At 41.6% G+C, this 26,438-nt stretch overlaps 1 protein-coding gene across 10 annotated transcripts in view; it reads left to right on the top strand.

The window, feature by feature from the left end:
* RBPJ (recombination signal binding protein for immunoglobulin kappa J region) overlaps positions 1–17,549 on the top strand; it is a 223,663-nt gene extending 206,114 nt beyond the window's left edge. For all 10 annotated transcript variants that reach the window (XM_077880506.1, XM_077880483.1, XM_077880543.1 and 7 more), the window contains 7 exons: positions 2,863–3,037; positions 6,802–6,939; positions 7,097–7,209; positions 10,931–11,071; positions 12,097–12,252; positions 12,871–12,974; positions 13,131–17,549. In XM_077880506.1, the coding sequence (XP_077736632.1) occupies positions 2,863–3,037; positions 6,802–6,939; positions 7,097–7,209; positions 10,931–11,071; positions 12,097–12,252; positions 12,871–12,974; positions 13,131–13,446 (1,143 nt within the window). In that variant the 3' untranslated portion in view covers positions 13,447–17,549. The remainder of the gene's footprint in view (positions 1–2,862; positions 3,038–6,801; positions 6,940–7,096; positions 7,210–10,930; positions 11,072–12,096; positions 12,253–12,870; positions 12,975–13,130) is intronic.
* The last annotated feature ends 8,889 nt before the right edge of the window (positions 17,550–26,438 follow it).

Raw genomic sequence — 26,438 nt, 5'->3', positions numbered from 1 at the left:
AGAAAGGCATTCCAGGTGGAAGGAGCATCTTCTGTGCTTGGAACCTAAAGATGTAAGAACATGGTAGGTGTGGGCCCAGGTAGGCAAAGACAGCCGGAGCATTACAATGCTGAGCTTCAGAGAGAGGGCCCTTTGCTCTTGCCTGTCTCACTTTACCTCCATTCATTTAAGGTAATACTCTTTTCTTTCAACAGTCTGCTCAATGAATGGTTCAATTAGCCATTACTCAAAAAGAAGGGCTATTTATTTTTGTACTATTGGGTATTTGTACTTAATATGCATTACAGTAAAGTACTGTATGTAGTGCTTAATATGGTCATGACATTTGACTCTATTAGTAATATTTTGGATCTGAGATTTCACTTAAGGTTTTAAATTTGTTAAATATTAATTTCCTCAATTTTATATCTTACATAATTGGAACTAGGTAAGCAATAAAACATGAATTAACTCCCTGTTTAGCCCACTTGTGTTTTTCTTACATATTTTAAAAAAATATACTCCCTAAACCTCTCTTGCTAGCACTGTTTGTATAATTCACATATTTCTACTTTTGCAGTATTAGATCTGATACTCATTTCGGGGCAAAGGTTTTTTTACTACGGCATGAAGATCTTGTCTTCAAAGAGTTGTTCTTGAATTGTTCATTATTTACAGAAAGGTTTATTACATGCCATTTTCTATTCTAGAATTTTGTTAGCTAATCTAGCCTTTTAACTTTAAACTTTATTTATTTTCTCAAAGCTGTAATACTTTTTCTGAATAGTGAGTCGTTCTTCCCCCTGCCCCCATAGAATGGAATTTGAGTAGTTTGTAGTCTGTAATCTTACAGTTTTTTTTTTTTTTAAATAATGGTTCTAATTAAGTTACCCCAGGTATGATGTTTGTTTGTTTGTTTTATGGATTCAGATTACTCACTTTTGTAAAAATAGGGATACATTTTCCTTTTTTTCCAAAGGGATATACATGCATTTGCTTTTTCCAAATAAAACCCTTTGGGTGAAAGTCTTTTTCCCTTGAGAATTTTTCTTCATTTATTTTTTTTTTTTTAAGGTTTTATTTATTTATTCATGAGAGACACACACACAGAGAGAAAGAGAGAGAGAGAGAGAGGCAGAGGCAGAGGCAGAGGGAGAAGCAGGCTCCATGCAGGGAGCCCGATGTGTCCAGGATCACGCCCTAGGCTGAAGGCAGGCGCCAAACCGCTGAGCCACCCAGGCATCCCGAATTTGTCTTCATTTAGACACACATTTTATTTTTGTTTCCTGTAACTCTCTGCTTTAGTACGTTGATACTTATTTTCCTAGTGTCTTTTATGGTGCAGAACAATTCCATAGTTTAGGTTTAATCTGACCTTCAGTGTTTTTTATTGTATTTGCAGCATCTCTTAGAACTTGGAGATCCTGAGAAAAAAAAGCTGCATGAGTGCGAAGTACTGTTGTTTTCATTTTTCTTATTGCTATTATTAACTTTATCTTCATTTTGTCTTCTACAGTACAAAGCTTCTCAAAGCTTTTACCATACTTCTGAATTTTTGCAAACTTAATTGAGTGTAAAATAGTCACATGGCACCTGCATTTTCTTACATGATTTTGTTATTGAGAAGTGAAATAAACTGTGGCATTGTTTTTGTTTTGCTACTAAAATTGCTTGTGATTACAATTTAAAAAATCAAGAACCTAGAGTACATTAGCTATTTCCTAAATGAGTTGCATTTTTCCTAATTTTTAAAAGAAACAACAGAGGTAGTCAAAGAAACTTGTTTAACCTAATTTTAAGGTAGAACATTGATCTTTTAAAAAATATAATTCAAATATTTTAAATATCTAAGCTGTGTTTGAGCATCATTTATCCAATGTGGAAAAAGAGATCAAGAATTCATTTCTTTGCCTAATTCACGGCGATCAGGGGAGTAGGAAAGATTTTAGAATTTGTCATATATATTTGAAACAATAGCATTGAGAGTGTTGCTACTGTTTTGCTAGTGCAATATCTCCTTAATTCTATCTTGTCAGTTACCAGAATTTATTTTCTGGTAAACTGCCATCTTGATGTGCTTATTTTCTCTGTTACCTTTCAATCTAGTTGTTGTTGTTGTTGTTCTTTTTCTTTTTTCTTTCTTTCTTCTTCTTCTTCTTTTTTTTTTTTTTTTTTAATTAAGCACTGTCCCCAAAGTGGGGCTTGAACTCAACCGGGAGATCGAAAGTCTTATGCTCTACTGACTGAGCCAGCCAGGCACCCCTCAGTCCAGTCTTTGGATGATATAATAATATGAATTACCCATTGGGCAGTCACCCCCTTTTTTATAAAGAGTTCTTTAATCTATGTTCATATCACTTTCTGGCATTAAAATATTTTATAACTATCTGATTAGTCTAATGCTGTTTTCATCAGATTTACAGGTGGTTCTCTAAAGTCTAACTAAGAAAAACACTGTACTATTTTCAAAAGGACCACTGCTAAAAACTCTTAACATAATTCTGTTGAATTCAGATAGCCTTATGTATATGTGTTCTTTGAAGAAATACAGTCATGGGCTTTTTTTTTTTTTAACTGTAAAATTCTATTTTAAAAAAGACTGCTGTAGCATTAATAATTCTGTGATATAGGTGTAGAGCTATATAAAACAGAAAACTTTTAAAACAGTCTTAGGGTAAAATGGATCACAATGTTAGTATTTTATAGACTTGATAAAGATGACTGACAGTGCTTTGTCTTCAGAGATGAATTTCAGTAATTTTTGCAGTTTTATCAGTTATTCATCGAATTCATTCATTGAAAACCTAGCTACGGCCATGCTGAGCTGTAAGTACATTACCAACAGGGTTTTGGTGCTATTGAAATTCTCCTTTTCTTTCACAGAACTATTGCACAGCCAAAACATTGTACATATCTGATTCAGACAAAAGAAAGCACTTCATGTTGTCTGTAAAGATGTTCTACGGCAACAGCGATGACATTGGTGTGTTCCTCAGCAAGCGGATAAAAGTCATTTCCAAACCTTCCAAAAAGAAGCAGTCATTGAAAAATGCTGACTGTATGTATGCTTGAATTTTCTTTTTTGCCACCAATTCCCACCATAAATTGATAAGATAGATTCAACTATATTTTTAATTAAAAATTAAAAATTATGCTTTTTGATAGCAAATTTATTTACTAATATTTTTGTGGCCCTCACTTTATCTGAAACTGTCACATTAATTTATTATTGCCACTTTATGGGTTTCTTTCTTTTTTTTTTTTTTTTTTAATTGAAATGGACAGTACCTGGTCTAGGGAAATGGTTCCCAACCAGACTGGGTTCTTCACTGCTCCCCAGAGGCATATGGAAAAATGGAGGTTTTATTCCCTTTTGCCATGAGTGACTAGGGAGTGATGATGGCATTGGGTGTTTTGGGCCAGTGATGCTAAATGTTTTCATTCTCATTCCATGGAGAATTGATCCACCAAGAATGTCAAAAGCTCCTCTTTGAGAGACACTATTCTTAAGCAGGCTTTGGAAGGCCATCCTGAAAACCTAAACAAAAATTTTAATATGGTTACTCTGGCAAAGATTGCTGTCTCATGAGCAAATTTTTGGACTACCAAAGATAAATGCTGTCTGATTTAAATTATAGATTTCAACTCCTACATCTCCTTTGCTTTTGTTTATTTTTAACTCTCTGTGATGAAAAACTTTCAGACTTAGTAAAAGGGAGAAAGGAGTGTAAGGTGACCATATACCTGGCCTCAACAGGTTTTGCCAGTGCTGTTTTATTATTTCCATGGCCTCTTCCTTCTCTGACAGGTGGAATATTTTAATGGAAATCTCAGCTATCCTGTTCTTTCAGCCACCATTTCTGCAGGAGTGACTCTAACAGATAACTTTCTTTTTAAGCAACAGTATGCCTAAAAAAGTTGACAGTAGTCCTCTAATGCCATCTAAAAAGCCAGTCCCTCTGCAGACTTTTTGCAGTTATGTTTCCATGGTGTTTTTTTGTTTTTTAGCAGTTGGCCTGTTCAAACTTGGATCCAAAGAAGGTCCATACGTTTTAATCTGTAATAGGGTATTCTCTCCCCCTCCAACCTTTTCTTCCATGTTGTTGGTTGAAGAAACTGGGCATTTTTCTTTTGGAATTTCCATATTCTGAATCTGGCTGATTACATGTGCTTCTGTCTCTCATATTTTCCATAAACTGCTGGTTAGACTTAAAGACTTAGTTTAGAATTAGGTGGTCCTCTATATGTTTTGTTTCCTTCAAATCAGAAGCCATATGATATCTGATCACCCCACTTCTTGATCCTTAAAATTGTTTAGAGTAAGTTGAGCTGTTGTTAGCCTAATCCATCTGTTACAGAGTTCCTCAGCAACCTTAACTATTGATGATTGCTGCTTAAATCCAGCATTTTATGAAGGGCTTTTTCTAATTCTTTTACTTATGACTTAATTTGTTAGCAGTTTGTTTCAAGTATAGTCTACAGAGGAAAGGTAGGATGAATGCTTATTTACTAATTTGTAGAATAACAATAATAGTATTCTTTCTTTTAAAGTGCCCAGTGAGGTTTTAGGAGTTTTGTGTAGTTTAATTGCTTTTGTTTTGTTTCATTTTGTCTTATTATGAACTTACTGAGTTTTTATGTATTGGTTGGTTTTAGTTCTCTCAGTCATTATTACTGTAATCATTTACTTTATATTATGGAAGTTTTCAAATAGAATACAGTAGAAAGTTACATAATTACATGAAACCTCTTGTGTTCATCATCTAACTTTGGCAGTGATCTTAACTGTAGGCCAGTCTTACTTCATCTATATTCCTCTCTCACCCTGCTTTCCTCTGCCTCATTTTAGTTTGTTGTAAATCCAAGACAAATCATCTATAAATATGTATCTCTGAAAGATAGGGGCTCTTGGATTTTTTTTAATATAATTATAAAACTATGATCACATAAAAACAAATATGTCATAAAACAACTATAAAAAATAATTTCTTCATCTCATCAAATACCTAGTCGATCAAATATAAAATTGTCTAAAATGTTATTTTTTAAGTTTTTTGTTTGAATCACAATTCACATTTTGAATCTCCACCAGAAATAATGTGTAGACACGTCCTTGAGTATTTATCATCTGTGGATTCCATTTTCATTTCCTTCCCTCCCTCCCTCCCTCTCTCTCTCTCTCTGTCTCTCTCCCCCCTTGTAATGTGTTTATTCAGGAGACCAAGACATTTAGCTCTGGGAGATTTCCACATATTAGATTTTGTTAATTTCATTTCCTAGATGTAGTTTAATGTATTTTTGTAAATTTGTAGTATCAAAGAGAAACACACTAGAGCCAGACACTAGTTAAAGGTGATAAAGGTGAATTTTGTTCAGTACTATGACAGTATGGAGAAGAAACTTCAATGTAGAACTGAGCTCAGTTCTCTATACATGCAGGACAAGTAAAGATTTATATAGTCAAGGAGCAGCATGGCGGGAGCCACAGGACAGAGGGGTCGGTGGGTAGAAAATGACTAAGAGGAAACACTAAGGGTAAGGGTGTTCTAGAGGAGCCTGCTCAGCAGGCTTTTTGCTAAAAGTTGGCCCGATAGGCAGAGTGGGAGATGAGAAACTTGATCAGATACCGAGGGTGGGAAGATGACTTAGCAGGTTCTTGGAGTAACTGGGCTGGGCAGGCCAATCCCTGGGCCCGAGGTAGAGGCCTACTTGAAAACAGGGCTCAGAGGAACCTGTCTATTAAGTTTGGTTTTATAGATTTAATTTAGAAGTTTGGTCAGATTTAAATTTGTTTTTCTTTGTGGTTTTTTGTTGCTGCTGAAGGACAAGGCTTATTTATAGTGATAGTAGAGGGTTCTTGCTAATGTCATGTATTTGGACTTTTTAAGATTTTATCTATTTATTAGAGCACAAGTGGGATGAGGGAGACCCAGAGGGGGAGGGGCTGACTCCCCACTGAGCAGGGAGCCTGACCTGGGGTCCATCCCAGGACTCCAGGATCATGACTTGAGCCAAAGGCAGATGCTTAACTGACTGAGCCAACCAGGCACCCCCAGACTATTTCTAATTCAAATTAGAGGATTTTATTTAACCTCTAACTTTGTTTTTCTATTGATCATAAGTGTCTTCTTGGCAAAAAACATATTTCACTTTCAGAATATTTTCCTGCTTACATAGATGTGGTTGGTTTGTTGTGTGTGCGTGTGTGTGTTTTCTCCATGAAATTTCATGCACCACCATACTTCAAGGTATTTAGAAAAAAATCAAAATCTCTAAAATCACAGAGGCAGTTGGCATCAACTTTGGTAAACATTCTCCTAGACCTCTCTCTATGAATACATTCCATAGAATTGGATTTGAGCACATGGAGAACGTGCAATCACATAAATGTGTGTGTGTGTGTGTGTGTGTGTGTGTATTTACCTGATGAAACCACAGTATACAGAGGGTTTTAGAGTCTGCTTTTCCACTCCGGGATCTTCTAGGGAGATATTTATCAATGCATTTTAGATGCATATTATTTAAATAGGTGAATGATATTATATTTAATCAATTTTCTATTTGATATTTATTATTTAAAAAATAATTTCCCTTTACTGTATAGCACTGCATGAAACATACTGTGTAGTCCTCATTTTAAAATTTTTAAAATTTTTAAAATTATTCTTATGGTCATAGTTTATCTTTTTAGCATAACATTATCAATGAGTTACTTTGACTTTTTTTTGGGGGGGGGTATCAATTTGTAAAGAATAATCACAATTTGCCAAGTACAGCTCCCTTCTCCCAATCACATAAATAGAAGCTATTTTTTCTTTGCAGTATGCATTGCCTCAGGAACAAAGGTGGCTCTGTTTAATCGACTTCGATCCCAGACAGTTAGTACCAGATACTTACATGTAGAAGGAGGTAATTTCCATGCCAGTTCTCAGCAATGGGGAGCATTTTATATTCATCTCTGTGAGTATGAGAATGCATATTTGATGTTTTTAGTGTGAAATTGTTAAATTCTTTGATAATAAGACATATAAGTATATATTGTTTTATTGTTTTCCTGAGTAAGTTAATGAATCCTACAAGATAATAATTTGATCTTTTTTTTTTCACTCTACTGTAGTGGATGATGATGAATCAGAAGGAGAAGAGTTCACAGTTCGCGATGGCTACATCCACTATGGACAAACAGTCAAACTTGTGTGTTCTGTTACTGGCATGGCACTCCCAAGATTGGTATGGCTCTACTTTAGCTTTAGTCATATGTGTAGTAAAATAGGCACAGCATTCAAATGTAAAAATACACTTCAATTTCATGCTTTTTAATTTAAGAACATGCATCTATAATCACTGCTATTCATTATTCACAATTATATTCCACTTTATTTTAAAAACGATTTAAGTCAGCCAATTTTTATGGATTTCATTCGTAATGACTTTCTGTTACACTACTCTAATAAATTTTTATGGAATTTTCCTTTTTGGTTGTATATCTGTACATGTTCAATAGAGGGCACTAAATAATTATGTTATGATTTCTTTCCTTAACTAATACAGATACTCTGTATTCATTTTTTGTGGTACCTGTTATATCCCATCATGGGACCAGGTTTTCAGAAGCATAGGCATTCTTATTTCTTTAAAAATATAAGTATAGTTTTTATTAGTTTACTCTCCCACAAGAAGATAGATTTATTGAAAATTAAATTGTTATTTCATACTCTGAGAGAGAAGCATGGTGTTTAAGGCTTTTTGTTCCCTAGGATGATTTTGAAACTGTAAAAACTGCATTTCTTAGCAAAATGAAAGCAAAAGCCCCTACACTCCTTCCTTTGTGTTCCCCCTTCTTTTCTGAAACAGTACAGTTTAGTTAGGATGGAGGGGATTTATGAGTAGCCCTGATTCAAGGTCAGGCTGGGGGACAGTGTTGTATCCAGTTTATCTCAGAAATATGTTAAATATTGTACCAACAAAACTACAGAGCCAGCATAGAGGAGAGAACACCAGCTGGAATAATTCCTGATGTTTTATGAATGTAGAATTCACCAGACAGATAGCTTAAGTTAGAATATTTGCAATACCTGGTATCAGATTTCCCTACTTTTCTCAATAATTAGAAATGACCAAAGCAAGTTTTTGATGCCAAACACTAGTGAATATCTTTGGTTTCTTTATTGGTGAGAGGTCATTCAGCAGTGTCTATGTCCAAAGAACTCTTGTGGGGAATAAAATTGAGCCAAACATGGTTCATGGTCTCAATGTGCTTATTCTTAGCTAGTGGAGAAACAGTGGAGCACTCAAGTAACAGTACTCTATACAAATCATGACTCTTACGTGATGGGAGAAGCATGAGTGAGTGCTATAGACTTAGAGGACGCTTTAGACTTAACATTATTCAAAAATCAGTTGTTTCTCTAAAATTCAAACCTCATCAAATTTAAATATAACTCAAAGACTTTGGCACTGAATTGAAACATTTTGTTTGAGTTTAGTCAGTCTTCCAGACTTAGAAGTTATAATTGCTAAAAGTGTACTGTCTGCCCTTAAACTCAGAAATTGGCATGGTTTTAATAGAATGGCCAGTATTCTAATAACCTGCAGAACTAAAAACTGTAAATGCGAAGAATGTTAACTTAAAAGATTGGGACTTTTTTTTTTTTTTTTTTACAATTGTGGCTTAGTTAAAGAAGAATCTTTGAATATTAAGATTTAAAGTAATAAAAGCCAACAATTTCACATGATATTGATAGTACTGTTCTAAGTACTTCTACATATGTTGATTTAATCCTTATAAAACTGAGTAGTTACTATTAAGGATGTTCATTGTGGAGCAAAGTATTACATCCTGCATTCATACGTGCATCCTGCAAATAGTCCTGACAGTGCCAGACACCAGAAATATATTGGTGAGCAAGACAGGCTCTCTGTCTTCATGGAGCTTACATTTTGTTAGAGAGATGGACAAAAATCAGCTAAAGAAACACCCATATTAAAATATTAAAGGTTAATACAAGTGATAAGAAAATAAAGCTAAAACAGGATAAAGAGAATACAGACTGAGGGGAGTCCTTCGAGTGGTCAGAGAAATCTTTGGAGTGGGGATATTTGCAGAGACCAGGATGAAGTTGGGAACCACAGACTGTGAAGAGCATTTCAAACAGCACAAGTGCAAAAAGAACTTGAGATGGGAATGTGAGAGAACTAGTAATGAAGCCATGGTAGCCCGAGCTGGGGAGAGGGATGGAGGGAACAAGTGGCAGGAATTGGGATATTATCTACATATACTAGGAGGCCACCGGAGGGTTTTAAACAGGGCCTGGTGGCTAGTTTATGTTTGGAAGGGTAATTTCAGCTGCTCTGTGAAAGGAGGAAAACATGGGGTATAGCAGTGGGAGCAGAGAGACAGTGGTTGGGCTTCTGTCATAATTCAGGCAGGAGCTGGTGGTGGCATCTTAAACCAGTATTGTAGTGGTAAGGTGATAAGAGGTGACAGATTTATTTGAAAGGAGACTTAACAGAATTTGTTGATAGATTGGATGATTCGGTGTAAGAGAAAACAAGGAGTCGAGGGTGACTTGAGGTTTTTAGATTGAGTGAATGGTGGTGCTGCTTATCGACCTGTGAGTTGGAAGAGGATCATGCAAAGGAGGAATTTAAAATTTGGTGTTTTGATTAAGACTTTGGTAGCCTATTCAGTATCTTAAGTGGAACTGTTGAGTCTAGCTAAATATATGAGTGCCAGAGAAGAGAGCCTAGGGCTGGAGATAAAACTTTAGGATTTGCCAACCTCCAAGTAGTGCAGAAAGGAAAGAGGATGGAAGAAGAAGAAGGGGTCTGAGGACTTGGCCCTGGGGTACTCTGAAGGCCAGTTAGAGCACGGCTGTCCCCAAAAGGAGGACAGCTGTGTCAGTGCTTCTGAGAAAGCTAGCAAGCTAAGGACAGATGTCTCCTGATACCTACGGATTCATCTCTCCCAAAGTCCTGGGTGGCTCTCCACAAGGGCAATTATAGTGGAGACTTTGAGACAAAAGGCTGAAGTTAACTTCAGGAGATTGGACAGTGAGGATGAGAGTTTGCCATAAGCAAAGAAATGGAGTAGAAAGGGAGGGAGAAGGATGTGTAGTCAAGGAAGGATTTTCTTTACTTTTGATTTTAGATGAGAAATAGTTCTGTAACATGTTTGTGTGCTCTTGAGAGTGATCTTCATAATCATCAAACACTCAGTGATTACCTTCTATGGGTTAAGTGACATCTCAGACTTGATAGGATTCTCTTTCATCTGTGCTTTTTGTGAAATATTTGAATTATAAAATATAATAGAGCTCAGGCTGGACAGGCAGCCAGCCAGCCCTGGAATCGCACTCTGGTCCTTCAGCTTCCAACCAGGTGATTTTGAGCCCGCTTCCTAAGCCGCAAAATGATACTTAATTTAGATTTTTTAAAACAGATCTATAGATAATGGACTGCATTAACTAGCATACGCACAGTATTCTTTTAGAGTTAGGTTTTCCTTTGATGTCATTGTATATTATTGGAAGAGTCTACTGAACTTGCTACACAGAATATGGTCTATTGGCCAGCAGGATTAACATCAGCTGTCAATTTGTTAGAGATACAGACTGTTAGGCCCCCATGAGATCTGTGGGATTAGAACAGATATGTTCTTAACAAGGATCCCAGAAGATTTGTATGCACATCAGAGTTTGAAAAGCAATGATCCGGAAAACAAGTAGCTGCCTGCCCTATTTTTCAGGTGTTTACAGAAGAAGGTAACCACTTCCACATTCTACTATGTTTATGATCTGAAAGTGTTTTTTACACTTCACCTCATTGTTTGTGAATGTCTTTGTGAACTGCGATATATTATTATAGCATATTCTTTCTCTGTACTCCTGGCAGTGTACATAATGAAAGCTCTCCATATGTGATGACTTTTTTCTTTATCATTGAAATATAGATAATTAGGAAGGTTGATAAGCAGACCGCATTACTGGATGCAGATGATCCTGTGTCACAACTCCATAAATGTGCATTTTACCTTAAGGATACAGAAAGAATGTACTTGTGCCTTTCTCAAGAAAGAATAATCCAGTTTCAGGTATGTTTTTAAATTATTGGTAAAAATGTGCCATCTCTTTGCTTAACAGCATACAGAAACAGGAAACTCTCATTTAATGTTATTTGTACCCAAATACACAAAGCTGTTCTCCCATATTTATCTCGAGTCCAGTGGTTCTTAACCTACGTGATCCTAAGATATGGCAGTCACCCTACCTTAATGAAGAACTCAAAACTATAACAATGTTTTTGTAGAAATAATTGCAGTTCTGGGAACCGAAAAGTTTTCCTCAGATCATCCAAAAGTAGATTTTGGTTGTTCAATGAATCTCCTGAAACTGTGTGAAGACATCATATATAGATACACGTGTACTTTGGGGGAGGGTTCATAATTACTAGATTTACATTGGGGTCTTCCAAGATCGTAATGATAAGATGTTTCGAAAGCTCATTTTTTACTGTGTTCACTCAGAAGTCTTTCGTGTATGACATGGGTATCCCATTGCATAGGATAATTATACTTTGATGTGAAACTCATTTGTAAACATCTAAAGACCTGTTTCAGAGAGATGACCACATGCAGCCATTCTCCTCAGCCAGAGCTGATGGGCTGGTCTGGGTGTTTTAAGGTAGGGATAGGCGAGTGCCAGTTCACATCTTGGTTCCCTCCTGCTGAAATTGCACGAGTTTCTAACTGCCTCTAAGCATCAGGGGCGCCTGGTTTCTTTCTTAGGGCCCCGTAAAGACTTCTAAATAGCTACTTAAACCACAAATACTGATGTTTTCAGGTACCGGTGTACTCTCAAATGGTCATTGTGAAAGGTGTCATTTTTAATAATGTCACCAAAATATTTCATATTATAATAAAAGCTGCTGAATGTGAGGTTGCTGTATTAAATATTCTGTTTGTGTTTAAGGACTGGCAAAGCACCGTGTTTGGGATGTTCATGAATTTTTACCAAACTCTTCCCCTGTTAAGTCCAGTGTTTGAGTGCTACCTTGTTGGAATTGTCTTACCCTGCAGTGTATGTAATACTGCCTTTCTGAACATTCTTTCTTTGTAAGGCCACTCCATGCCCAAAAGAACCAAATAAAGAGATGATAAATGATGGAGCTTCCTGGACAATCATTAGTACGGATAAGGCGGAGTATACGTTTTATGAGGGGATGGGCCCTGTCCTTGCCCCCGTCACCCCTGTGCCTGTCGTAGAAAGTCTTCAGGTAAGACCACCTCCTAACACGTTGACTCTTAGCTCTTTGCAACTGCTTTCGGCCCTGACTTGGGATGATTTTATTTCACAATAAATTTGATTTTTCTTCAAATCTTATGATTTGAGGATTTTGTTAATACATCACCTGTTGGTTTAAAAAAGGAAAAAAGAAAAGAAAAAAAGAAAAAAAATAAGAGCATACTTTTATACAAGAAAACAGAAGTTTAAATTCACTCTTATGTTATCTTGAGATATATTATTAGCTCACTTTGTCTTTATACTCATTTATTTTTTTCCTAAAGATTTTATTTATTTATTTGAGAGACTATGGCGGGGGTAGGGGTGTGGGGAGGGAGGAGGGCACAGAAGGAGAGGGAGAAGCAGGTTCCCTTATGTCTTGTGTCTCATGTCTCAGGCTCTGTCCCAGGACCTTGGGATCACTTACCTGAGCCAAAGGCGGTTGCTTAACTAAGCCACCCAGGTGCCCCCATAATCGTATAATTTAAAAGAAGAGTTTTAGTCATCCATTTTTTTTCCATAGATCATAGTCAAATGAAAAACTAATCTGTGCACTTTAATGAAAAATGAAAAGTTTTCTCAACAGTGTCTAATTTTCTGTGAATTTCAGTTGAATGGCGGTGGGGACGTAGCAATGCTTGAACTTACAGGACAGAATTTCACTCCAAATTTACGGGTGTGGTTTGGAGATGTAGAAGCTGAAACTATGTACAGGTAATTAATGAAGCTTTTTCCATCATCTAGAGTTTTTGACGGGGCGGGGGGTGGTGGTGTACATGAGATCCTTTCCTAATACTGATTGTAGTGTGTCAGAAGTCCCAGTTCTAGAACGGACGTGGCTATTTTAAGTGATTTCTGTTGCCCCCTCAGATGTGGCGAGAGCATGCTCTGTGTTGTCCCAGACATTTCTGCATTCCGAGAAGGTTGGAGATGGGTCCGGCAGCCAGTCCAGGTTCCAGTAACTTTGGTCCGTAACGATGGGATCATTTATTCTACCAGCCTTACCTTTACCTACACACCAGAACCGGGGCCTCGGCCACACTGCAGCGCAGCAGGAGCAATCCTCCGAGCCAATTCCAGCCAAGTGCCCCCTAATGAATCAAACACAAACAGCGAGGGAAGTTACACAAACGTCAGCACAAATTCAACCAGTGTCACATCCTCTGCAGCAACAGTGGTGTCCTAACTACCGTCTTTTTGCTAGGACTTAAACTGACTCGAGTGTGGCAAAATGTTGACAAAAAGAGAGAGAGAAAGAAAAAGGAAAAAGATGAACAATCTTTTGTGGTTTCTTGGGAAAACTTTTCATACCAGGTGATACTGTTCCAAAACCCCATTACCTGCAAGTGCTGATTGGAAGTGCAGAAGCCACAGTAAAACAGACAAGCAAAACGTCAAAATGTACAAACTATTGGAAATCGATTTTTTTTTCAGCTGTTCTTTTTTTGTTTGTTTGTTTGGTTGGTTGGTTTTTGTTTGGTTTTGTTTAAATGGGCAAGAAATAGAGATGTGGCTGGAATAAAAGTTAATCAAACTAGAAGGCACAAACCTAACATAGTTTTTACGGACCAAGGAACTTGTATAAGCTTTAGCAAAAGGTACATTTTCACCATACCTTTTTTTATATCACAGTATATAGTCCACCTTTGTTACCAAATAGGTTGTTCTCCTCCCTCTCCGCCCCTTGGAGCTTCTGCTCTTCAGTACATTCAAGTTCCAAGCCCGACCATGCTTGTTTAATCTGATTACCATACTCTTCCAGGTTTTTGTTTTTGTTTCTGGTTGGTTTTGTTTGGTTGGTTTTTTTTTTGTTTGTGTTTTTTTTTTTTTTTTTTTTTTGGTTTAAGGCTGGAACTTTTTTTTTAAGCTGATGTCTTATGACTTTTTATGAGTCGAAATTGTTTTGATTTCAGCAAGTCAAATCTTGTAAAGGCCCGCGTATTTTTTTTAAGATTATATGAAGTCTGTGCAAAAGCTTTAAAAAGAAATGCCTCTGCCTTGCCTGCAATACATGCAATGTACGTTAACTTCGTCTCTGTTCTCAGACACTGTCCGTATTTACTTCCTTGTTTTCCTTTTTCTTAAAAAAAAAAAAAAAGGTATTTATAGTGGTATTCCAAGAGGTTCTAACATTTACATGGAATTAAACATGGCCATTTCGTCATTAATGAATTAATGGCACAGAACATGTTGGTATTTGAAGCGTCCTCTCCCCTTCGCTCATGCGTAAATGTATCTCCATGTTCCAGGGTTTGTTCAGCGCCCCCAACCCCTAACCCCCTGATCTTGTACATACCTTGTATTATGTGTAAGTTAAACATTTTATTTTGAACTTGGAATGTTCCCAGTGATTTCATTCAGCAGGGTGTTTTCTGCCTTTGTCAGCGTATGACAAAAAAAATATATATATCATGAGAAGTATTTGCTACCAGTTGGTAGATGGTGCCCTTATTGGATAAATGAGGAAAATCTCAGCAAAAGCATGTGTTTGTTTACTTTTTTTTTTTTTTTGGTAGCCTAGGTCAAAACATCATTGTAACCTTAAAACAAGATCCTTTTATTAGATGACCAACTAAAATAGCTTGAAAGACAGTACTTTAGCACAGATAGTTGTGAGATTATAAAATTGCAAATGTAATTTATCTTTCCACATCTCTCCTGCCTTTCTTCGTCTTCTCTTCCCCAGCACTGAGCATCTCCACAAATGTCTCCTGCTCAGATAACATTTCTTTTCCATTCAGTTAAGATTTAGTTGCATTCAGGGTTGTGTTGGACTCATATGCCAGGCTCGCCGGTTTTACATTGCTTCCATCCCTGCACTTGGGTTATGCCTTTGTTCGGTTTCTTAGAAATCGTGGCAGACTCAATTGGGCTACATTTAGTACAGGAACCGTGTGTGTAATGTTACAGGACACAGTCTAGTAATACAATCATCCTTCTTAGAGTTAAAAACTACCTCTAGATTGTGGTAAGCTTTTACTGTCCCATAAAACAGGAGCCACAAGTACCTTATGAATGCAGAACTAACTTCCTGCAGTGTTTCCTTACAGAACATTGTCTTTCTGGTGTCCTGGGCGATTTTGAAAACATTTGCATTGGAAGATTTTTTAAATACCCTATTAGTAGCTTTTTTGGTCACCCCCAGCTTTGCTGTGTTCATCACTCATTCTTTTGCTCAGACTATGCCATTGTAAATACAATTCCTAACCTCTCTAAATCACCTTTTCCTCAGTTTTCAAGGGGGAAGTCATTTGTAAAACACATTAGTGGTTAAATCAAAGTTATTGTGGTTTTATCTTACTGCAAGCCTTTTTAATTACTCACGGGCTGCATTACTCTCTCTATATAGCCTTCTCTTCAGATCTGCTCCAGTCACTAGCTTCTCTCGTAAGCTAACCCTGCCTCACACTTTTTAAATCTGTTTCAGTGATCGAGGGCAGAATTGTGGCCTTATCTGTCTTTGTTTTAACTGTTTACTAGCGTCTTGCAAACTTGCTTATTTCTGAGTAGTATTTATTCTCTGTTGAGTCACGGAAGTAGTCTTTACACAGTGCTTTTTGTTCGGAGCGTGGAAATATTTTCAGTACTGCTTTACTTTGAATGGGCCACACATTTCCTCCACTTCCCAGGTTTGGTATTTAGTTATGAAACTGTATTAAATTAACTGATAACAGATGAGATACTTTTGAAGAACAAACTATTCCTTACCTACCTTTGCAGCTCAAATTAATTTTTCAAGTTCTATGACTTTATTAAAATGAACTTTGCTTTTTTTTTTTTTTTTTTTACTATTTATACCTTATTTTGGCTCTTTGTTTCTTTTAATAAGATAATTTTGAAATATTAAACTGTAAAGCCTTTTCCTGTTTGTTTGAAAAGTCCAAGAATGTACTTATACAGGCATTTCCCTTGCTATTTTATGCCATTCTGCATACCACAAACTAAAGACTGAAATTATTTGTCTGTTGTAGCTTCATTTTTTATCAGTAGTTCTTTTGTCAGCTGCTTTAAAAAAAAAAAAAAGAACTTTGTGGATTTACGAATCATTTTCAATGTGTAATTTATAGGAGCCTTGACCTCTGGTTATAGTAGAACCTAACCCCTCCTCCGATGGCATTACTAGAGATGCTGGTCCTTTTTCCTCATAAAGACTCTCTTCTTAGAATGCTGACCGCTTCAGATAAAGTAGAGAGCATTCGAGTTTGGGGTTGTTTCTTGTTTTTTTGTTTTTTAATTCTGTTTTAGAAGTGTGTCTTCTGCTCTCATGAGCTATGCAATTTCTAAAAGTATGCTAGAAGCTGAGTCTGTGATCCAGTGTGTTTTTATTAGTTCCATTGAATTGATCATACAAATTGGGAAGGCAAGTTAAGGGCTTTGAATGTAGAATGCCCTTTTGATTTTGAATGATTTCAGAATTGAACACTAGGATAATAATTAACCTGCTGCTGACTTCTCTTCAACTGTGGCAACTAAAGGCATCCTCATTTGTGTGTTAATTTATCGCTCTTCTGCACAGACTTATTTGCGGTCATAACTGGTTAGTTGTGTGTTTCTTTTTAACGAAACTGGTACCATCTGTGCCCTCACAGAATATTCCCAATGCAGTTTTTGAGAACTTATAAACTCATCCTGTTTAACCAGATAATCCACAGGGGGGAGGGGTTCCTTTTTTAAACAAAATGCTATTCAATTATTAACCAAGTTACTTACTTTGATTTCAAAAGCAGCTGTGTTTTCTGATGAGTACTGAACAAATGTGTGTAATTTTCTGTGCCAGACTTTTGACTTTGTTTTCAAGCACTGTAATGTGGGATGGATGATTAGAAACAATAATATATTAGGGTTTCTATTTAACCCTTTCAGGACTGAACTGTATCTCCTTTTATTAATTTTTCCCTGTGTCGTGATAAATGTTTGCCAGCATTCAGTACTGTGTTGGTCCAGATGTAGGTTTTTATGCTCATTTTTAGCTTATTTCTTGTACCTTGCAGCATGCTCTATGCATTCAGTCCTTAAGGGGTTTATTTTACAAACTGTGCGCCTGTAAGGTTTATTAGCAATAAGATAGAAAATTGAGCAAGTTTATACCATAATTTTGTAGAAAAAAAAGAATCTGCTCAGTTCCATATTTCATCCATGAGAATCCTGCAATACGGGCAGTTTCAAGGAATAAATAAAAAGGAAATGTAAACCATTGTAAAAGTCTTCTGTTGGATGTGCCTGATGCATGTATGATCTTTTTTTGATTTCAGAATACTTCATAAAGATACAATTAAATTACATACCACATTTTGTGTATGACAAAATCTTACCTTGCTATCGCATCACATCGAAGTGATAGCTATGTGGATTTCCTTTTTGGTGTTTTTAACTATGTCGTGCTTCCAAGAGAGTTCTGGGGTTTCCCCCCTGTAAATAAGGAGAGGGGCTTTGTCACTCAAGGGGCGTATCTCCCAGTTCAGGAACACTTCAAGCTACTCTCAACAAGATTAAAGAGTATTATTTAGCAATAGCTTGCTTTCCAATATAAAGTTGCCATTTGATTTACTATACAGAAGAGCATATAATGATGATTTATGCTTTTAGCGGGGGCTCCTAATCAGAGAGAGCATTCTTTGTGTAATAGAGAAAGTAAAAGGGGGGGGATGTTACATATTCTTTAAATCATAGCAAGTTTATTTTTTATCTGACTTCTCCCAAAAGAAAAAAATAGATTACCAGAATTTTGCCAAAGATCTCTTGCTTCTAAAAATAATGATTGTTAAATAAGAGACAATTTAGTTGTAAGCTTTTAAAGGTGGAGATTGAGAGTGATTACTTGATGTAGAATTTAGAAGAGAGTAATAAGCATATATTCCTTCCTATAAATAGTGCATGAGCCCTTTCTGAGCAATCTTACCAAAGATCCATTAAGTATGTTTTCTTCTTGTCACTGAACCTCTAGATGATTGCCATTTACAGAGACGCAGAGGGCAAAGCTACATCAGATTCTAGTCGTAAGCTATCACTGAAGGGAGTCTTCTTTAAAAATTAAAAAAAAAAAAAAAAGTCTAGGAAGATAGACTAAAAAGAAACCCTAAAAAAAGTTTAGTGCTAGGAAATCATGAGGGAGATGGATGAAGCTGATGCATCCAAAGAGGTGATCCATCTTGACATAAGGGTTAGAGCCTAAACCATATGGCCAAGCTCTAGCACCTGTAAGACTGGACAGCCATACACATCGTTCTTTGGGTTCGGGATAAAGTCGCCTGTGTGCCTGGCACATAGTCAATAAATAGTTAAAGGTGTTATGCTCACATATGTGGAAATCACGACTCCTCTTGGTTCATTGAAAAGGCAGATGAATATTCTCTACTACGGAGAAGGGAGAAGGTTTTGACCACAAGAACCCGCTTATACCACACACAGAGAAAACTTGGAATTTATAGAATGTTTTGCTTTTCGAGAGCTGGCACTTTAAACTGTGGTATTCTGTGGAAAAAAATATTTAAAGGTAAGTATGAAGTTTAGGTGTGTATCGAGTTCTTTCTGGCATAATGGTTGTAGTCCTTGCTCTTCATCTCTTACGTCCCATCACCTTACTCTTAGGAACATGTAGGTCAGTCATTTCTGGCACCTTTATCTGGTTGATCATCTCTACGGGTGCTGGACAGAGTAAGGTCACTAGTATTTATTTAAATCCCAAACTTCTGATCTAGTAGCACCCCTTGCCTTCATAAAAAGGAGTAAAGAGTGTAAGTGGGTGGTTTCCACGGTGGCCTCCTGGGTGGTCCCTGACCGCTGTTCCATTTACCTAGAACTAACTTTTCTCCTCGCAAGCCTCCTCTCTCCTCTGTTCTTCCTCACCACACAACACTAATGGTAACTAAGTTCTTAATATGGTCTGCACATATTTAGATGATATAATGAAAAGTTTTGGGGAAAAATAATTGTGACTTCAAGGATGATTGTTATTTTAACAATCGCCAAATGTCCTGGAAGTTTCATGAGCTTGAGATTCCAAAAGTGCAAAAGATGTGGTTTGGGGGAAAGAACTTTAGCTGAAGGATAATGGAATAGACAGCTGTTGGCTTAGAAGCAGGAATGTCCATCCCTAGTTCTGGACGGTGCCAGAAGCTAGACCTCGTTGTTAAAGACACAAATGGGAATTTTTAAAGCCAGTAATCTAGGCTCTGAGCTCAATCAGGGTGTGGCCAGTTGGGAAAATTTCCACTAAGGGCTGTCTTAGTCTGTCCAGGCTGCCGTAAGAAAATACCATGGCCTGGGTAGTTTAAACAACAAAAATTGATTTTTTTCCTCCCAGTTTTGGAGGCTGGAAGTCAGATCAGGGTGCCAGCATGGTCAGGTTCAGGTGAGAACTTTCTTACTGGCTTGCAGACAGCCACCGTCACTGTGGCCTCACGTGGCACACAAGACATCTGGTCTTTGCGGCAGGCCGCAGTCCTATCTGACTAGGGCCCCACCTTAGGACCTCGTTTAACTTTAATTACCTCCCGAGGGCCCTATCTCCAGAGGGAGTCCCTGGGAGTTAGGGCTTCAACATGAAAGGATGGCATGGAGGCACAATTCCGTCCATAGCCGGGCCTGTTCCTGGGCTGCAGTTTAAATAAATGACATACTGGGCGTCCGTCCCTATGATGGTATTCGGGTTTACAGCATTGTCGGTCCTGACGGGTTTCTCCATAGTTAGCTAAGATAAATGGACTGGGCTGAGAGACCAGAGGTGAGGCAAGACTGGGAGAAGTCACTTTGGCCACTTGGAAACTGAAGGCCACTATGTCCTCCTCACCACAACCCTGTGAGCTCATGCCTGAGCCATGAAGAGACTGGCCCAGTGGTCTAAGCGCCACACTAGACTCGGGTTACTAGGGAGTGGTTCTGTGACAAGTTCGGTCTTAAGGAACTTTATAGGGAACAGCTGTTCTATTTCTATCCTCAGATTTTACAGTTGAGAAAAACAGCCCTAGAGAAGTTGAAAAATCCACACATAGTTCCAGGTTGAAAATGCTTTATGAAAACTTGAAAGTGCTATTCAGTTGCCAGGTGTTTTCTTGTTCCTGTTATTATTATTATGTTGATATCCGCCGGCTGACTGCTTGGCTTGTCCTCCATGTACATGTGCAAAATGTCATAACCCTAGAATGATCCCATAGACTTCAAAACATTTTCCATCTTCCCAGTGAAGATAATAATGGGTCTTCATGTCTAACAGGTTTAGTAGCCAATGCTGATAACTTCAGGTGTTTCTGGACCTCCTCCGTCGGCTTTAGGAAGACCAGAGCTCAGAGACCAGGGTCTGGATGATGCCGTTGAGTGGTTGGCGCTCAAATCATAAACCCCCTTCCGCCGTGGTTTATCTGGGTGGTTGTGCAGCTCTCCACTCTTCCTTTGCCCCATTTCTAAGTGGGGCGGGATGACCCCTAGCTCCTAGGAGGGGCACAAATGAGAAGCCCTCCGCCGTGGTCCTGCCTCTGGGTAGCCTCCGAGCCCAGATACACCTGCTTCGACTGCCCTCAGTCGGGTTCAGGAGTCCATTTGCCTTGGGTCTTTGAGGATCAGTGGGGGGTTTGGTCCTCAAGCCCGGTTTTGGCCTATTCATTGAGAAAACAGTGATCCGACTGTCTTGCTGTTAATACTTCAAAGGTTTACAAACGCACATCTTCACTGCGACGGCCCTCGCTGGGGTTAAAATAGTTCTTAAAGTCAGAAACCAAGACTGGTTATTAGGGGAAGGAGATTTTGTGAGAAAAACAGAAGCCCACGGGATTGAAGGGAGGCCTGGATCACGCTTGGAAACCACTCCTGCCTGTGGGTTCCGGAGCCCGCTTCATTGGGGGGCCCTCGCCCCGGGCGTTCCCTGTCTTATCCCGAAGGCCTCTGCTCCAGACTCAGTGTTGCAGATACAGCAAGTGCTGATGGGACCTAGGCCGCTGCCCCCCGCTGTGCATTTATTTATTTTTTTTATTATTTTTATTATTGTTATTATTTTTCTCCCACTGTGCATTTAGAGGGAAGGTCAGTCAGAAGGAACCTCCGGGGCTCATTTGGTCCCGTGCTGAGGCCCAGACTGACAGGGGAAGATCATTACCCACAGAGGAAATTGAGGCCGCGAGGACGGGGAACAGACGCTAGGCAGTCACTGGGGGCTACAAACCATAAATTCTGGAATCCGATGTATTTTTTTTTAATATTTATTTATTCATGAGAGACACAGGGAGAGAGGCAGAGACACAGGCAGAGGGAGAAGCAGGCTCCTTGCCGGACCCGACGCGGGACTCGATCCCAGGACTCCAGGATCACGCCCTGGGCCAAAGGCGGGCGCTGAACCGCTGAGCCCCCCCAGGGATCCCCGAATCCGACGTATTAAGAGTGTTCTCCGTGCTAAAGGCTTTACGTGGAAACATCCCTTACTCCTCAGTAAATGCCCGCGAGCCCATTCACCGGGCCCCATTCAGGAGCCCCCTCCCGCCCCGCCGGCCTCTTCAGCGTGTGGGGGGCTCCCTCCACGGCCTGGGCCTCTGCTGCCCCCGCGGCCCCGACCTTCTCGGGCCCGCACCCCTTGGGCAGGAAGCACGCGGGAGCCCCCACGGGCCTTGTTCCCACGGAGGACCTGACCTGCGAGGGGAACTGCTGGGTCGGGAGGACCTGGGGGTGACCCCTGTCCCCCCTTCAGCGCTCGGGTTCACTCGAAGGTGGGGAGTCCTTGCAGCTGAGGTCCTGTTGGGGAGGAAGTCTGGCCCCGGTTACCCTAATTTCACCGATGACGAGATGAAGGGAGAAGGGCGAGGGTCACCGGCAGGGCTCCCCAGCTGGCAAAGCCCCCTGTGGGCCAGGGGACCCCGGGGGCTTGGTGGCCTCCCGAGCCTGCTGGAGAGCAGCGGGGAGGTGGCCTCGGAGAGGGGGGGCCCGCGGCGCCCTCCCTTAGCGTGTGCTCTGCGGCCTGTGCCCCGCACCCGGCGTCAGGAACCCCGCGGAACTGGTGAATTCTGCTCCGTTCCAGCCTCGTACTGCAGAGGGAGCCACACAGGCTCAGCTTAGGGACGCCCGGCTGGCTCTCAGTCGGTTACACACCTGCCTTCGCTCCGCTCGCTCGCTCGGGATCCCGGGGTCCTGGGATCGAGCCCCGCGTCGGGAGTCTGCATCTCCCCCTCCGTCTGTCCCTCCCCCGTCTCGTGCACACCCACTCTATTTCTCTCTGTCTCTAATAAGTAAAATCTTTAAAACACAAAAGCAAAGCCAAAAAGCTCCGCTTACAGGGAGCTTTCCTTGTAGTGGAGAGAGGCCGGACGTATCCACAAACCTTATTTATCTGCACGCACACACGTATGTACCTACTAAGGGCTCGACCTGAAAGTGTCGCTCATCTAGAGGTGAGGTCATGGCATCTGAGCACCCAAACAGCCCAGCAGCGTCACATCTGCCCACTTTCCAGAGAGAGAGAGAGAGAGGGAGGGAGGGAGGGAGGGCGGGCGAGCCCCTCCTTGGGGAATAGCCAGCCTAGCCAGAGGCGGGCACGGAGGCTGAGCGGGGCCCCAGGAAGCCGACCCAGCAGCCGTCCTGCCGGCTGTGTTGGGCCACTTCAGGGGGACGTCCCCCCACAGGGAGGGCAGCCCCGAGAACGCAGGTGCCACTTGCAAGAATGAGGAGCCTGAGGGCGGGCAGGGGCAGGAGGGAATGCAGAGTAGATTTTAGGTCTGGTAATTTTGAAATGACTATTAGTCTTTTCTTTTTTAAGATTTTATTTATTTATCCCTGAGACACAGAGAGAGAGAGGCAGAGACCCAGGCAAAGGGAGAAGCAGGCTCCCTGCGGGGACCCTGATGCGGGACTTGATCCCAGGACCCAGAGATCACCACCTGAGTCAAAGGCAGATGCTCAACCCCTGAGCCACCCGGGTGTCCTGAGATAACAATTTTTGTTTTTGTTTTTGTTTTAAGATTTCGTTTATTTATTCCTGAGAGACATACAGAGAAAGAGAGAGAGAGAGAGAGAGGCAGAGGGAGAAGCAGGCTCCGTGCAGGGAGCCTGATGCAGGACTCGATCCCGGGTCTCCAGGATCACGCCCTGGGCTGAAGGAGACACTAAACCACTGAGCCACCTGGGTGTCCTGAGATAACTCTTTGTTTTTAAGGTAAAATGTCAAGTGAGCAGTCAGGTGTCTGGGTCCGGAGCTCAGGGCGCGGCCTGTGCTAGAGATACACATCTGGGAGCCTCCCGCAGGTAGATGGAGCCTAAAGTCCTAGCCTGATGGGATCACCAAGGAAGGTTCCAATCCCAAGCCCAGGGCAGCACTTCTCAAACTTTATAGTAGGTCAGTGGGGTCAGTGGGCCTGGGTGTGGAGATCCTGCATCTCTAACAAACTCCCAGGGGACCCACTTCGAGTAGCGAGGGCCTCGTGTATCCCCCCCAGACAGAAATGGGAGTGACTGGCAGAAAGAGCGAAGTGCCTCTTGACTCCACAAGGGTGATTGTTGAACCAACGTCATTGTTTTCCAAGTCACTGTGAACTCACTATAGTGGCCTTAGAACAGGTGTTACTATTGTTGTTGCTGTTGTTGTAACTGAACTCAAGATGGGGAGTCCAGGCCCCACCTACCGAGCCACCTGGCTGCCCCAGGCCGGGCTCTTTGTGAAGCAACACAGAGTGAAAATTTCTCTTTACACTCGGGGAGGCCTTCGATGCCAAACCGCTGGCTAGTGGGCTGGGCAGGTGCGTGTTACAGGGCCCGTGGCGTGGCCTGTCGAAAAATGCCACGTGTTCGTGCGCAAGGACAGGATGCACAGAAGCCTCCGTTACTGACAACGTGTCAGAAACCCCAGAGCCTCGAAGCACCCAAGAAATTGGTGTACCCAGAGGCTGGAGGAATGTTGCACGAAAAAAAAAAATATATATATATATTAGTTAAAAAAAAACTAAGTTTAAAAAAAATCTTTGGTTTAAAAAAACGCCAAAACTGCTCATTTTTTTTAAAGATTTTATTTATTTATTTCTGAGAGACACACACAGAGAGAGAGAGAGAGAGAGAGGCAGAGACCCAGGCAGAGGGAGAAGCAGGCTCCATGCAGGGAGCCCGACGTGGGACTCGATCCTGGGTCCCCAGGATCACACCCTGGGCTGAAGGCAGGTGCACAACCGCTGGGCCACCCGGGCTGCCCCAAACCGCTCATTTTTAAGCTTTTCTCATGAGAGCAATTGTGCAAGCCCAGAGACTGAATGGCTGATGACAAGAGCCTCGGTGAGCGGCATCTCTCCGCAGAGACACTTCCCGGGGGGCCTGGCTCTGCGGAGGCCGCTTCTCCCCTCCCCGGGATTTTAGATCTGAATGAACCCAGCCACACTTGGGCTCCTCTGGGGAAGAGGCCTGTGGGTGCCAGGTGAGCCGGGGGGCCCCGACCGCACAGCCCCCAGGCTCTCTCTCTCACACACACACACACACACACACACACACACACACACACGACCCTCCTACGCTCCACCATCGCCACCGTGGCCACCCCGCTGCCCTGGATGTGTGTTCACGCCGGGCGCCCCTTGGGAGGGTGCCGCTTAACCCTTCCTGCCCCGAGAGGCGCCCCCCAGCTGGGTGTGAAGAGCAGGGCGCCGGCACCCAAGGGGAGCTGCGCTCAGCGGGCCGCGCTGCGAGGACTGGGCCTACCCAGGGCTGTGCCCGGTGGGGCCCTTTCTAACCGTGTGGCTAAAGCTCAGATCTTTCAAAAGATCGAGGAGGGCACCTGGGGGCTCAGTGGTTGGGTGTCTGCCTTGGGCCCAGGCCGTGACCCCGGGGTCCCGGGATCGAGCCCCGCGTCGGGCTCCCCGCATGGAGCCTGCCCCTCCCTCCCCCTGGGTCTCTACCTCTCTCTCTCTCTGTCTCTGTGTCTCTCATGAATAAATACATAAAACCTTAAAAAAAAAAAAAAAGATCAAAAGCGGCACCTGAAGGCACGCAAAACACTTTATTTTCTGTTCTTAAAGACAAATATTTGCCAACCCACCGTTTCCGAGGTGGAGGGAGGTTAGGGACGCTCAAGGCTCCGTGGCCCCCACCTCCCCCCGGGGCAGCCCCAGAGCGAAGTCCTGTCCCCTCGACTCCCAGCCGACCCCCCACAGTGGTGGCTCCCGTCTCTCTCCTGCGGCGATGACTCCCCACGTCCCCAGAACTGGGGACGCCTGAGGGCCACCCTTTGACATCCTCCCGGGCCCATCCCAGCACCCCCAGCCCACCGCCCGCTTTGGGTAAAGGGCACCCCCTTTAAAGGGAGGTTCTTCGCAGGCCTCCTTGGAAACTCCAAGTCAGTCCTGGTCCTCTGTCCGGCTCACGCCACTCGCCCAGCCCGAAGGCCAGGCAATAGGTCCTGGGAAACACCTGCAAACCGTGACCCCGGTCACCTGCTCTGCCACCGCGGGAGCCAAGCCACCACTGGCCGTCGCAGTGGCCGCCCAACAGCTGCTCCTGCTTCCTCCCGGGCCCTCTTACAGGGATTCCTCCAAAAGGTGTCCTGCTGCTGCTGAAAGCCCCCGACCCCCTTCCCTAAGTCCCCCTCCTGGTCCCCGCCAACGTGCCGTGCGGCCTCTTGGTCCTCATCTTTCGCCCTCACCCTGGGCCCACTGGTTTCCAGACACACCGGCTTCTCTTGTCTTCCCCAGATTTCACCAAACGTGCTCTCACCCCAGGGCCTTTGCATCGACCATTCTCTACGTCTGGAGGAGCATCCAGCATTTTTGCCACAAGCATCCTTGCCATGCACAACTTCGCTGCACAACCAGTGGGCGGCAAGGCAATTTTGCTTTGTTAATAAAAAATGATAACTGGTTGACAATTTGGTTTGATAGTTTGGTTTCATTTCCCCATTTTTATATCATATAGATCTTAGCCCTCATAACGGTCTATACAGCGGCACAGAGTTGTGAACCCACATTTCCCACAGAACTTTGGGACGTAGGGCGATATGCCAAGAACAAAACAGTGTAGAGAGCCTTCACGAGGCGATACAAAGCATATGCAGTCTAGTATTCAAGAACTGCTATCTCTCTTAGAGAAGGAAGACATTTTAGCAAAACAATAAAAGCGTAAGGGAAAAGGAGACATCAACAAGCAAAAAAAAAAATGTAATGCTATGAACAAAACACTTCAAAGACGAGTGCTTAGGTAAACCTCGCAAACTAAAATCCATTGTCA

This window comes from Canis aureus, chromosome 2 (genome assembly GCF_053574225.1).
Source record: "Canis aureus isolate CA01 chromosome 2, VMU_Caureus_v.1.0, whole genome shotgun sequence".
Classification (NCBI taxonomy): domain Eukaryota; kingdom Metazoa; phylum Chordata; class Mammalia; order Carnivora; family Canidae; genus Canis; species Canis aureus.
This window is presented reverse-complemented; position numbering and strand designations above follow the sequence as displayed.